General features: G+C 32.9%; 2 protein-coding genes across 2 annotated transcripts; one reads left to right on the top strand and one right to left on the bottom strand.

The window, feature by feature from the left end:
• Positions 1–3,112: 3,112 nt before the first annotated feature.
• Positions 3,113–10,526, bottom strand: LOC123920514 (RNA polymerase I-specific transcription initiation factor RRN3). Its single transcript, XM_045972775.1, has 16 exons — positions 10,306–10,526; positions 10,051–10,201; positions 9,736–9,819; positions 9,561–9,632; positions 9,370–9,465; positions 9,027–9,263; positions 8,425–8,538; positions 8,224–8,334; positions 5,955–6,077; positions 5,768–5,836; positions 5,566–5,672; positions 4,917–5,000; positions 4,712–4,799; positions 4,268–4,387; positions 3,870–4,054; positions 3,113–3,724 (listed from the first exon to the last, which is right to left on the bottom strand). Exons 2-16 carry the CDS (start codon positions 10,165–10,167, stop codon positions 3,421–3,423), a joined length of 1,911 nt encoding a protein of 636 aa, XP_045828731.1. The 5' UTR covers positions 10,168–10,201; positions 10,306–10,526; the 3' UTR covers positions 3,113–3,420.
• Positions 10,527–11,852: 1,326 nt separating this feature from the next.
• On the top strand, positions 11,853–13,279 carry LOC123921414 (F-box/kelch-repeat protein At3g06240-like). The gene is made up of 2 exons (XM_045973938.1): positions 11,853–12,082; positions 12,188–13,279. Exons 1-2 carry the CDS (start codon positions 11,980–11,982, stop codon positions 13,129–13,131), a joined length of 1,047 nt encoding a protein of 348 aa, XP_045829894.1. The 5' UTR covers positions 11,853–11,979; the 3' UTR covers positions 13,132–13,279.

Genomic DNA, 13,279 nt, shown 5'->3' with positions numbered 1-13,279 from the left:
TTTTTAATTATATCGAAATTATAAATACTCACAAATATTATGTTATCTGTTTCCTCAAAAAAAAAATGTTATATGTTGTTTTGATCTTTAACTCTATATATAAATAATCAATTTAATTTTTAAATGTGTTTTTTATTAATCAATTTAGTGCACAAAATTACTAACAATAAAAACAATAAAAATGTGTTTGCAATTTCAATAAATTTAGAGATTATATATACTTCATCCGTCCCAAATTGAGTGACACAGTTGACTATTGTGCACTATTCACACATTATTTTGACTATTAAGATGAGTATAAGATGTTGTTAGATTCGTTTCGATGACTATTGTGCACTATTTAACAAACAAAAAAAAATATTAACATATAAAATGTTAGATTCGTTTCGATGAGTATTTTTAAAATATCAAATTTTTATAATTTTTACTATTATACAATTACAAATATTAATTGTCAAAATTATGCATCGACATGCGTAAAACAATCAACTGTGTCACTCATTTTGGAACGGAGAGAGTAGCATTTAACGACAGGGCCTCAAATTCAAGGACTATAATATCTTTCACTTGCCTTTTAAATAAAATTCAATTAGTAGTAGCTACAAGAACACGTGCAAGGGTGTAAGTTTGAGTTAATGATCTCTTTTTTTTTTTTTTTGGTACATTGGGTTAATGATCTCTACTGCAACATACTTAAAACTTGCATGAGTCAGAGGCAAAACAATAACCTACGTTTTTTGACGATAAAACAATAAACTACTTAATAAAATAAGACTTAAATGCATTTTTGGTCCCCCTATTTTAAAAAAATTGAAGTTTTCATCCCCCTATTTTAAAAACAAACTTTTTAATCCCCCAATTTTAATTTTTTTTGTTAGTTTTGGTCCCCACTTCATTTTAGAGTCATTTTTGCTGATGTGGCCTATTACTAATGACGTGGCAGTGCATAGTGGACAATTTATTACATGTCATTACTAAAATTTTAAATTAAATAATTTATTTTTAAAAAATAATAAACATTTATGTGTTCATCATGATCTTTAATATTGTTCATCGTGTTTATCATCTTCTTTGTCAATAAACCCAAAATTTTCAAATACCACCTTCATCAAAATCAATAAACTCAAACAAATCAAGATTATCTTCAAGAAACCTAAAACATCTTTATCAACTTAAAAAATCTAAATCCCCACATCTATACCCTAAATTTTTCAAATCTTGAAAAATCCCAAAATTCCCTCATTCACAATCTGATTATCAACTCTTTTGGGGGTGAATGTTAGTTTTATGTGGTTATATATCAATTTTAGATCACCTTTGCAAGCTCCATAAGTATTCTTCGACCTAACCCAACCCAACCCAGGGGTCGACACCTCACGCAGTTGGGAACCTGCATATACCCCCACAATTTTAGGTGCATAAGTTGGTTGTTTGATTATAATGCATACTTCTTTAATTTGGGTGCTCTATCTACTATACTGTGCTTACTTCTTTTTTTCCTCAAAGATCAATTGTATGTTTGATGGTATATTAAAAATTTAAATGTTTTAGGTTTCTAGATGATGATTTTGTTTTGTTTGAGATTGATTTTGATGAAGGTGTTTTCTAAAAATTTGGGTTTATTGATAAAGATGATGATGAACAATGAAGATCATGATAAACACATTAGATGCTTATTATTTTTTTAAAATAAATTATTTAATTTAAAATTTTAATAATGACATGTAAAAGAAATTTGTCCACTTGGCGCTGCCACATCATTAGTAATAGGGTCACATCAGCGAAATTGACCCCAAAATGGAGTGGGGGACCAAAACTAACAAAAAATTAAAATTGGGGGATCAAAAAGTTGGTTTTTAAAATAGGGGGATCAAAACTTCATTTTTTTAAAAATAGGGGGACCAAAAGTGCATTTAAACCATAAAATAATAATGATTTTTTTTACACAAGCTTTAATTTTTTATTAAAAAAAATCAACAAATGCAGAGCTTAGTATTTGACACAATTAAGGTTATTAGAAAAAAAATCAACAAATGCAGAGCTTAGTATTTGATTATAATGCATACTTCTTTAATTTGGGTGCTCTATCTACTATACTGTGCTTACTTCTTTTTTTCCTCAAAGATCAATTGTATGTTTGATGGTATATTAAAAATAGGGGGATCAAAACTTCATTTTTTTAAAAATAGGGGGACCAAAAGTGCATTTAAACCATAAAATAATAATGATTTTTTTTACACAAGCTTTAATTTTTTATTAAAAAAAATCAACAAATGCAGAGCTTAGTATTTGACACAATTAAGGTTATTAGAAAAAAAATCAACAAATGCAGAGCTTAGTATTTGATTATAATGCATACTTCTTTAATTTGGGTGCTCTATCTACTATACTGTGCTTACTTCTTTTTTTCCTCAAAGATCAATTGTATGTTTGATGGTATATTAAAAATTTAAATGTTTTAGGTTTCTAGATGATGATTTTGTTTTGTTTGAGATTGATTTTGATGAAGGTGTTTTCTAAAAATTTGGGTTTATTGATAAAGATGATGATGAACAATGAAGATCATGATAAACACATTAGATGCTTAATATTTTTTTAAAATAAATTATTTAATTTAAAATTTTAATAATGACATGTAAAAGAAATTTGTCCACTTGGCGCTGCCACATCATTAGTAATAGGGTCACATCAGCGAAATTGACCCCAAAATGGAGTGGGGGACCAAAACTAACAAAAAATTAAAATTGGGGGATCAAAAAGTTGGTTTTTAAAATAGGGGGATCAAAACTTCATTTTTTTAAAAATAGGGGGACCAAAAGTGCATTTAAACCATAAAATAATAATGATTTTTTTTACACAAGCTTTAATTTTTTATTAAAAAAAATCAACAAATGCAGAGCTTAGTATTTGACACAATTAAGGTTATTAGAAAAAAATCCAACTTGCTTCGATTTTTTTCTAATGAAATGGCATCGACAAGTCGGATATGGCATCGGCTTAGTATTTTTTTCTAATGAGCTTAGTGGCCAATAAGTGAGATAGCCTAATGAAAAAAGCGCTGATGGATTTCGTTGATATGGTTTTTGTAACAATCAGCATTTGCCCAATTTCATTTTGACAGAAAAATAATTCTTACTACGCACACTTTTAACTCAAACTAACAAATGTATAACACTTACAAGATAGTGGGGAATTAATCTTTTATGATTGTCTTCCCATATTCAATTTCCTCAAACAGTAAAAGGCACAATAAATATAAAAAATGAAATAAAAAAAAGGCCAAGACTTAAAATTACAACTGCTCCAATAGAAAAGCTAATTTTCTAGGACACCTTGTGTTGATAAGTAGTTGCTGGCTTAAAACATTGCAAAAATGATAGGCTTTGCAGACAAGCTTAAATGAATACTAATATGCACGCATTACAAAGACTCGGGACTAGTGGATCGTCTGGTTTTTGACAGTGTTCTCGTACCTCGTTCCATCTGTTCCTGAAACCCATATTTCATGGGTTTGGGCGTGATGGACATTTTGTTCAAGTCAGGGTGAAAATCATGATCTGCTTCAACACTCCCGATCATATCATCATCAATCATATCCTTTGCATTCATGTCAAGAAAATCATCGTCTGAAGCTTCACTTTCACAATCACTGTCGTCCTCGATGTTATGGGTATCATATGTAGTTTTGACTCTTGACCAGCGGACAAAATGTGGCCTTATGTAGCTGGAGATTGTCAACAAAAAAAATTGGAATGGAGAGCGAAAACAAAATTAGAAAGCATAACTGATGCTAAATGTAGAGGTGAAATCAGGAAAAAAAATTCAGTTGAATAATAATATCTCTTCATCAACCCAAAAATGTTACACACCTTTCACTTTTCTCCAACAAACAGGGATCAAATGGGAAGAACATGTCAAGTCTATCCATCCCACCAAAACCCTTGGAAAGATCAGCCTCTAACAAATCATCGAAAACAAATAACTCTGCTGACATGAAAAGCCGAGCAGCCTTTGACTGTTTAAGAAATTCCTCTACTACACCGGGCAAACACACCTGTCAGAAAATTTAATATCAGGCTCGAAGTTTTGTTTTCAGACAAGCTGCACGATGATGCAAGAGAAAGTTCAAACAAAATGGTTTTCAAACAAGCTGCACAATTATATGCAAGAGAAAGTTCAAACAATATGCAATCTCCACCCAGCAAGAACACGGGTTTCCTAAATTTTTCCATAAAACCCAGTCAAACATTCTAAAATGTTCATTTACCTTCAACGGATTCAATTTATGTTTCCAGATTGGCTCCATGGGCATTTTGATAAGCCGTATTTTAAGCCTAGGAATGTCCATCAATGATCTCATACGAAAGCACAAAATGTACATGATAGCCTGCTTGCACCAATACAAATAAAATGAACAAAATTAAATGTTCAGGATCCACCAAATACACACTGGCTTCAAAACAAGAAGAAAAAATTGAAACAGTTAATGGAGATGTCCTCGGTGTCAAATAAAGTTAATATAGAGAGCCAGACAAATTTATTATATTTGTGACATACTCATTGTATTATCAGCCAAAATAAAACATTAGGGTGAAGGGCAATGGCAGAATCAAAAGCACTAGTTAAAATCACATTAATGCCAATGAGTTTACGAGTGGATGCCCATTTCCCACCATCATATCCTAAAGAGGTCAAAAGTCAATGAACACACCTGACACCCAGAATAAAAAACTTGGTGTGCTTGCGGGTTCATATCAAAATCATGTAACTTGCAATAAGCAAAGCACCAATCAACCAATCTGAAAAATCAAAAAAGACAAGTCAGACCAGGTCTATCTGTCAGTTTCTTAACTTCATAGCGAAACATAGAAATCAATTTTACAACAAATAGAAGTGCACACAATATGTTTCCAAACCTTTGTATGATGCTAGCAACCAACTCAGATGAAAGAAACTTCGCACGAGATAAATAACTAGCAAGATAAGCAACAGCACTCATCCTGAAACATATGAAGACATTGACAAATGTTAAAAGTTATATTTCAATAATATAGAGTGTTATATTAACGGCATGAGATCTTGCATAGATGTTCAGCTTTGTTAACATCCAAAGAAATTTTAAAAAAAGGACATGGAGGGCCAATTTGATGGTGAAATTAACTTGTGGCTGCAAGGTTGTCATTTTGAGACACAGCCGCATCTTCCCATATCACAAAATGATTAAAAATTATTAATGCTGGTGTATCATGCTAGTAACTCTGTATTAAGCAAAGACAAGTGGTTTATAGCTACTAAAATTGCTGCATGTCAGGTTAAAAAAACTAGATCAAATTAAAGAATACTCCCTCCGGTTTCAAATACAAGCAAAAAACAACTTTTTTGGATTCATTGATTATTCAATGAATCTGAAAAGTTGTTTTTTGCTTGTATTTGAGACCAGAGGGAGTTTATATTAAAGCAGTCAAAGTAGTTGTCCCAAATTTCATACAGCATAAACAAGCGCCATGTTAGAATTGTGGATCTGGTAAATCGTGATTTGGAAAACAAAAGGCAAAACAGCATTACCTAGTTATAGGGGGGTTAACATATGACTCAAACATCTCTGTGAGAACCATGGCAAAATTCACACCACATCTTTCAGGATCCAATGCACATGCATAGAACATCACAAACTGCAGCAAAACGAAGTCAGTAACACTGCATATCACAGAAATACTACCAACAAGAAACATAATACAAGTTAGAAAGTGTAAAAACTAAAGAGTACCTGGGTAAATTTTGACTTATATGTATTCAACACGGTTCTCTTAAATGACATCAGTAAAATATCGAATACCTAACCAAGGAATTCAATTAACAATTACAAAATCATTCCATGTACTGTTTATAGATTATATAGAAAATGCTGTGTGCACTATTACAAACAGGAGTGTTAGTTGTATTGACGGCAATACCTCAGCCAATCGGCCACTGCTTTGACAGGATTCAAGATGCAATAATGTCAGCACAATTAGGCTATCTAATTTCTGCACAATTTTGGCTGGTGAATCGTTCCTAATTAAGAACTCTGTGGCACACTGAAAAAAGGAGACCAAAATTCAAGTTATAACACATCAATAATAATAAGGATCACAAAATGGTCAGCTATACTGGAAAACTCAATAAAAATAAAAAATACCATTTCATTACAAACAACAATGTGTACACACACACACACACACACACATATACAACAATCGCCAAAGACTAGTTACTATTAATTAATTTGAAAACAAATTGAAGTACTTGCAGAAACATGATGCACACTGCACAGTCAGTTAGAATGCTATCAACAATCAATTCTTGAAAGAAGTTTTCCTTTTAGGATCATATTCTTCTAGAGTACAGGGCTCATTCTAGACTAACAAACAAACAAAAAGTTATCACTGGATAAAAAAAATCAAAGAATCGGGCTTCTATAAATCCGTATTCAAGTGCTTCTTTTGTAAAAGGAAATCCAACTGATTATCTTATATACCAGTTGGAAAAAGATGCGTAATACCTAAAAGTATCACCTTGGATAAGAAAATCAAAGAATTGGGCTTCTATCAAATCCGCAATCCAAGTGCTCCTTTTGTAAAAGGAAATCCAACTGATATCTTATACTCCCTCCGTCCCAAAATATAAGCAAAAATGAGTCAAAGAAACTTGATGTATTTGGTTAAAATTTGGACCAAATACATCCACTTTGATTGACCAATTTTTGCTTATATTTTGGGACGGAGCGAGTACACCAGTTGGAAAAAGATGTGTAATACCTAAAATTATCACCTTGGATAAGAAAATCAAAGAATTGGGCTTCTATCAAACCCGTAATCCAAGTGCTCCTTGTGTAAAAGGCAATCTAACCGATTATCTTTTACAACAGTTGGAAAAAGATGTGCCATACCTCCAAAAGCATCACCTTGATTAAAAGAAATTTAATACCTCAACATTTGATGAGTTAAGTCCTTGCAATTAAGACATGAGCATAACATATTTAGAATGGTTGACCAAGAGTACTAATCAAGTCAAATGCACAAACTCACTTCCTATTTAGAACACGGTGTACAAGCAATTTTATACCTTACTCAAATTGAAGTTTTGCCACTTCACAAAGTCGCCCAACCAGAACCACGGCCCGACAAAGCATAGCATGAGAACCACTCAGCTAGGCTTGTTAGCCTGAAATGGGCAAACACCAGAATAAGGCCCTTTGTAATTCGATCGGGCAAAAGATTGCTTACACAGCCTTGATAAGGAAATACTAATATGTGTGGTGAGACAATAAAAGAGGTATGATCCAGTGACAGATCAACCAATAGTTATCTCAGAAATCAAAATGTAAGACAGGCCATTGGAATAAAATTGACAGGAAGTCAATGTTCATTCTTTGTGCTGAAGAAATATATCAGAGATACATAGAAGAAAGAACATGCCAAATTATTAAGCTATATCTGCATAGCTGATCAGACAATCATGCACAGCTTCACATTCCTTCCACTGCAGCAAGTATAGTAATTTTCAATAGCATGGTTATCGGGAAATGTTAATTAGGGTTAGCGTTTTATACAAGTTAGTCGCAGAACAGGGATTGATTGGTGTCCCCTACAATGCTCAATTTCCCACACTTTCAAGGTGTCCCCTTCTATGGTCAATCTACCACGCTCTCAAGGTGTCCCCTTCTATGGTCAATTTTCCACACTCTCAAGTTTATCTTCTTTGGTTGAATTTCCTAACTCTCAACCATCCACAACCCCACCCTTCCATCCTAAGGAAATCTTCTCTCCTCTCATCTTCAAATAGATGTTGGAGGATTACAGGACGATACGGCCATTTTAATGACCAGTATTGACACTACAATTTCAAGAAACAATGAACCAAAGAAGAAGCACACTTCAAAATAAATTCACAACATAGAATATGTTGAAAAGAAAGACAAATTAAACCAGCTATATATGAAACCAAGCAGGAGTATAATTTTCCCATGCATGCAAAAATTGAAATTAAATGTTCTATTTTTTAGCTGTCCAAGCGAACTCAATTCAGATGGACTTTGTCATGAATCATCGATCAAAAAGCTTGAGCAATTTAAGGTTGAAAACATGCAACAGTTTTTATATTATATCTCTAACAAAACCCCTGGAACTACAGCCCTTGAAGAATGGACAATACACGACAAGAATCAAACTCTTAACCACTTACCTTACTAGAATGTTCCTCATCATCATCTTCAAATTCAGCAATATCTCCTAAATCCATTTGAAATATGCATTTGGCATCCTCCTGCAATTTGCCATCCCAATCAATTTCCACCTACAACCAAGACAAATAGAAATAATTTAATGGTCAAAGGTCCCCAGCTTTGCTTTGACTGAAAATTTGACAATGGCTTAACAAACTTACATCCAACTCTATCAACTTATCCACAAGTGCAGGTAACATTATACCACCAACAATTTCTCCAATTGCACCGCTCTCGAGCCTTAACATATTTTCAGCATACATGACAAGCTCCTCCTACAAGCAACAAAAGAGGCAAGTAAATTTTGAGGAAAAATATTACTGTTATAAAAAAATCTAGTTTTAGGAAAGTTGACAAATTAATGCGAAAATGGAAAAGTGAAGAGGAGTAGATCTCCCATTACGAATATATGAATAAGTTTCACCATTATATTTTGGAATCAATATGCATACAACATAAAGTAAGAAACAAATTATCACTGTAAATTGCCAATGGACTGAGGGAGACGATGCAATGATAGAAATAGTCTTAACTACCCAGTTCATGCTGTAGATGTAAATAATGCCACTTCTTCATTGAAATCATAATGAAGATTGGCACGAACACAGAAGAATTGGAAATCAGAATGCAGAAGATTTCAAATGCTATAATTTAACAATGGTAAGCAAAGAACACGCTATTTGGCAGGTCATCGCATGAAATGAAACACAACAAATTCATCAGTTGCATCAGCTCTTTTACTCAAAATGCAAAATGAACTCACAGGCAGCATAGAGTTGGTATTTCGTATATTCTGAACAACAATTGGAGATAATCGCAAGGGAGCAAGGGGCACCAAATCAGCTATTTGTTTCAAAGCACCATGTACCCGAGACAGAACCTTATTCTTCCTGTCACCTCCATCCATGTTGTTCAGATGATCAAAGATGTATCTAGGAGGTGAAAAGTGTTTCACCAGAAACTCCAAACACCAATCAAGCAATATTCCCTTCGAAACAGCCTGCAAAAGCAAAGGAATATATGTCAAGCAACCTTCAATAAGTTTTCGAATGGCCTCATCTACAATTACAAATATATATTGGGGTAATACAAAATAAAATATTCACCAATGATACGATGAGCTCGAGGATAGCATCCATGATATGAGTTGCATCATAATTAATATCAGCTACAGCATAACTCCACAGGCTCATATTTGAAATCTGAACAGAACATCTTGTCAGATAAACCATATCAAAAAATCATCATGCTACAAGAAATCAGTTCATAGTTTCAAACACTGAAAAAACAAACTTACAGCAAACATAAGAGTATGATGGTGCTCAGGGTTTATGTAGGACACAATTCCAGAAAGCCCTTTTAAAGTTGTCTGTAATCATGCCAACAACATTAACAAAATATGGAATTTTTCTTAGGCCTAATAAAATTATATCAAATTTAAGTTTATGACGAGCTTCAACTAAAGAAGTTACCATAAGTTTAGCAGCCCGGTGAGAATTAAGCCTCTTTTTTGATTGCAAATAGACAACAAGCTCATCATAATTCTCACTATTTTCCTGAACCATAAGATTAAAAATATTAATAACAAAGCCTAATTTTTTTTGTGTTAATCTTCGATTCCAAAGTAATCCAGAGTCCGGCCAGCCTAACCAAGAAGTGTTTCACCGAACTAGATTCGTCCTTAAATAAAGCTCATTAACCATTTGAGCTCAATTACTTGATTAAAAAAAGCCAATTTTCAAATTGAACTAGATTGTTATTACTGAAGTCTCTAAAATTGTTTTTACCTTAACTTCAAGAAGAGCATCTCTAAAGTAATACATCATCTGCAAATCACTGAGTTCAGGTTCCTCCATTGGAGCTAATTGTAAATCTTCGGGGACACTTGAAAGCAATTTTCCCATGCTCTATTAAAACCCTACCTCAAAAGTCTCAAACCTGCAATGATTTGATGAAATAGAATATTTTCATCAATCAAATGGAAATTTATTTGTGTAATTCGAATCAGAATCGGATCGTAGATAAATCTTCCAAAAACTAACCTAAATCACGAGTAGGGAAGGAAGCGTGGAACGGTTCAGGAACCGTTCAACGCTGATGTAGAAGACAATAGCAGAGAAGTTTGGATGAGTCGGTACTTTTTACGATGATTGGGAGTGCTAACTGGTAGTGGTGTGGAGGCGCGCTAGAGAGAGAGTCTAACTGCTTTAGGGTTTTGACATATTTATAGCTTTAGTTTGTTTTTTATTTTTTTGTGAAAACAGATTCTGAGATTAATTAATAGTTTTTTTTTTTTTTTACAAATAGAAATAGATTTATTTAATTTATGTACACATTCTTTGTAAAGATTTGTTGGTCGACTTATCAAAAATGAAAAGTTTTTTGGACGATTTTCCGACCATGGTATCATCATAAAATTTTGGTCTATGAAAGAAAGTATGAGGAAAAAAAATTACGTAAATCAATGCATGAATTTTGATTAAATTGATTGGTTTGTGTAATTTTTTTTTCTCCTAATTTTTTTCATAGAACCAAACGCACTAAAAAAGATAAATGAGAGTATTTTGTGATTTTCATAGAACCAAACGCACCAAAAAAGATAAATAAGAGTATTTTGTGAAAATTTAATTAATGCATCTTAAACTTTAAAAAAAAATTTAAGACTTGAGATGAAAAATGGAAGAAAGAGTTATTAAAGATGAGTTTAATCCAATTTTATTTTTTTACATTTTTAGTCGATACATTTTTAGAAACGGTTAAACTTTAACGATGACTTTAATCCTATTTTAAGGATGAAAAATGAAAAATATATTTTTCTGCATTAAAACTGATGAGGTCTATTTTCTCTCAGCCTCACAATTTATGTCAGCATGTGGCAATATCGGTCATCTCAGAGACCACATTATAGATGATTTTCTGTGCGAACACATACAACTATTTTTTTCCAAAGTTGGATGTCATAAAAAACCAATGATCTCAAATTATTTTTGACCTTTGGTCATACGTGGAAAAACTTAGACTAGTTGTTAAGATTTATATTTTGGTTTATTAACGCTAAATTGTTGCGCAAAAGTTTTATATGTATCTCTATTTAGCTATATTCATTTGTTGTATTGTTGCAAATATTTTATTTTGTAAAATTTGTATTCGTTATGATATTATTTTGCATCAAAAAAGATTTTTTCAACTATTTCATGTTTAGACGTTGCCAAAAATACATATTACTATTTTTGATCCATTAATTCTGTGTTGCTTCAAAGATATTCATTAATCCTCCATAATCTTTTTGTTTATAATGAGTTGGGGATCGAATCCATGACCTAGTGGCTTAATCATTTACACAGACACATAAAACAAAACATAAGAATTACTATCAATCGTCGGTTTAGTTGGTCCAACTAATGGTGATTGACGTTAAACTCGCACTTCGGTTCCCCTCGATGACAGAACTAATCCCAAATAAGATTAGGTGATTCAGTTAGCTGGAAAAAAGAAAAAAGCACACACACAAAAATTATTTTCTTTTTGACCGACTCAAAGGATTGACTTTGGGGTAGTACATATAGGAAGAGTACTCAACAATGATCTTGTGAAGAGTACGAGAGAAGATTTATTATTAAATGATTAAAGCTCTACTATATATATCTTAACCAAGTGAAGCAAAAGCAAGAGAAACAGAGAAAGAAAACCAATCACAGAGAAGAAAGGCACATCACATGATGGATACGAAGAACACACAACCGTATTTGCCTCATGAATTGATCATCCTAATCCTGCTCAGGTTACCGGTGAAGTCTCTTTTGCGTTTCAAATGCGTTTGTAAGTTATGGTTTTCTCTTATCTCTGATACTCATTTTGCAAATTCACATTTTCAACTTACCGCCGCAACACACACTCATAGAATTATGTTCGTATCATATTCAGATCCTCTTCAAACTCGATTTATAGATTTTGAAGCATCACTTCACCAAGACACTGCTTCTGTTTCACTCAACCTTAATTGTATGCCCTCTGAATCACATTCTTATATTGAAATTAAAGGTTCCTGTAGAGGGTTTATATTTTTGTACAGTTATTCAAACATCTATCTATGGAATCCATCCACTGGACTTCACAAACAAATACCTTTATCTCCAATTGATTCCAAATTAGATGCCGTATATTTTTGTTATCTATATGGTTTTGGGTATGACCAGTCAAGAGATGATTACTTGGTGGTTTTAATGTCCTATGATACAACCTTAGCTAATGTTTCATCACATTTGGAGGTTTTCTCATTAAGAGATAATAAGTGGAAAGAAATTGAGGGTATTAACCTCCCTTATATGAATGCCTCTGATGATCCTAGAACAGGGTCATTCTTTAATGGGGCTATTCATTGGTTGGCTTATGGTGTGGATTTATCAGTGAATCTTATTGTTGCCTTTGATTTAATGGAAAGGAAACTTTTAGAGATGTCTTTGCCAGATGATTTTTACTATGAACTTTCATTTTGTGAATTGTGGGTATTTGGAGATTTTCTCAGTCTATGTGTTATGGGGGATGATACAGTTGAAATATGGGTTATGAAAGAATACAAAGTGCATTCGTCTTGGACTAAGACTCTTGTTCTTCCCACTCAGTACTTTTCCCCGTTGTGTCTTACAAAAAGTGGTGATATCGTTGGAGCAGATGGTGGTAATGGATTGGTGAAGTATGATGACAAAGGACAGTTGCTAGAGCATCGCTCCTATTGTAATGTTCGAGGACAATCCCAAGCGATCATGTATACAGAGTCTCTACTTTCACCCCCTTGTTTCTTAAGCGAGCCTAAGAAAATGACACAAACAAGAAGAAAAAGAAGCACAAGAAGAAGAATGAAGCTGTGAAATACCATGTAGTTGATATTTATTATATGTAAAAACTAGTTATACTAGTTAATTTCACTAGTTAATTGTTCTTCTCATTGGCTATATAAGCCTTATATACTCTTTCATATAATTTTCTCTCATTATTAATAAAAGTTAGTTTTCTCTA

Source organism: Trifolium pratense, linkage group LG4 (assembly GCF_020283565.1).
Source record: "Trifolium pratense cultivar HEN17-A07 linkage group LG4, ARS_RC_1.1, whole genome shotgun sequence".
Taxonomy (NCBI): Eukaryota; Viridiplantae; Streptophyta; class Magnoliopsida; order Fabales; family Fabaceae; genus Trifolium; species Trifolium pratense.
Note: the sequence above shows the minus strand (reverse complement) of the source record. Positions and strands in the feature narration are given on the sequence as shown.

Coding starts and splice junctions, on each gene's coding strand:
- LOC123920514 (XM_045972775.1), bottom strand. CDS start 10,167: ATGGGAAAATTGCTTTCAAGTGTCCCCGAAGATTTACAATTAGCTCCA. Junction 5,001..5,565: donor GTTAACCCCCCTATAACTAG/GTAATGCTGTTT, acceptor CATATGTTTCAG/GATGAGTGCTGTTGCTTATC. Junction 4,800..4,916: donor GTTGCTAGCATCATACAAAG/GTTTGGAAACAT, acceptor TTGATTTTTCAG/ATTGGTTGATTGGTGCTTTG.
- LOC123921414 (XM_045973938.1), top strand. CDS start 11,980: ATGATGGATACGAAGAACACACAACCGTATTTGCCTCATGAATTGATC. Junction 12,083..12,187: donor TTTGCGTTTCAAATGCGTTT/GTAAGTTATGGT, acceptor TATCATATTCAG/ATCCTCTTCAAACTCGATTT.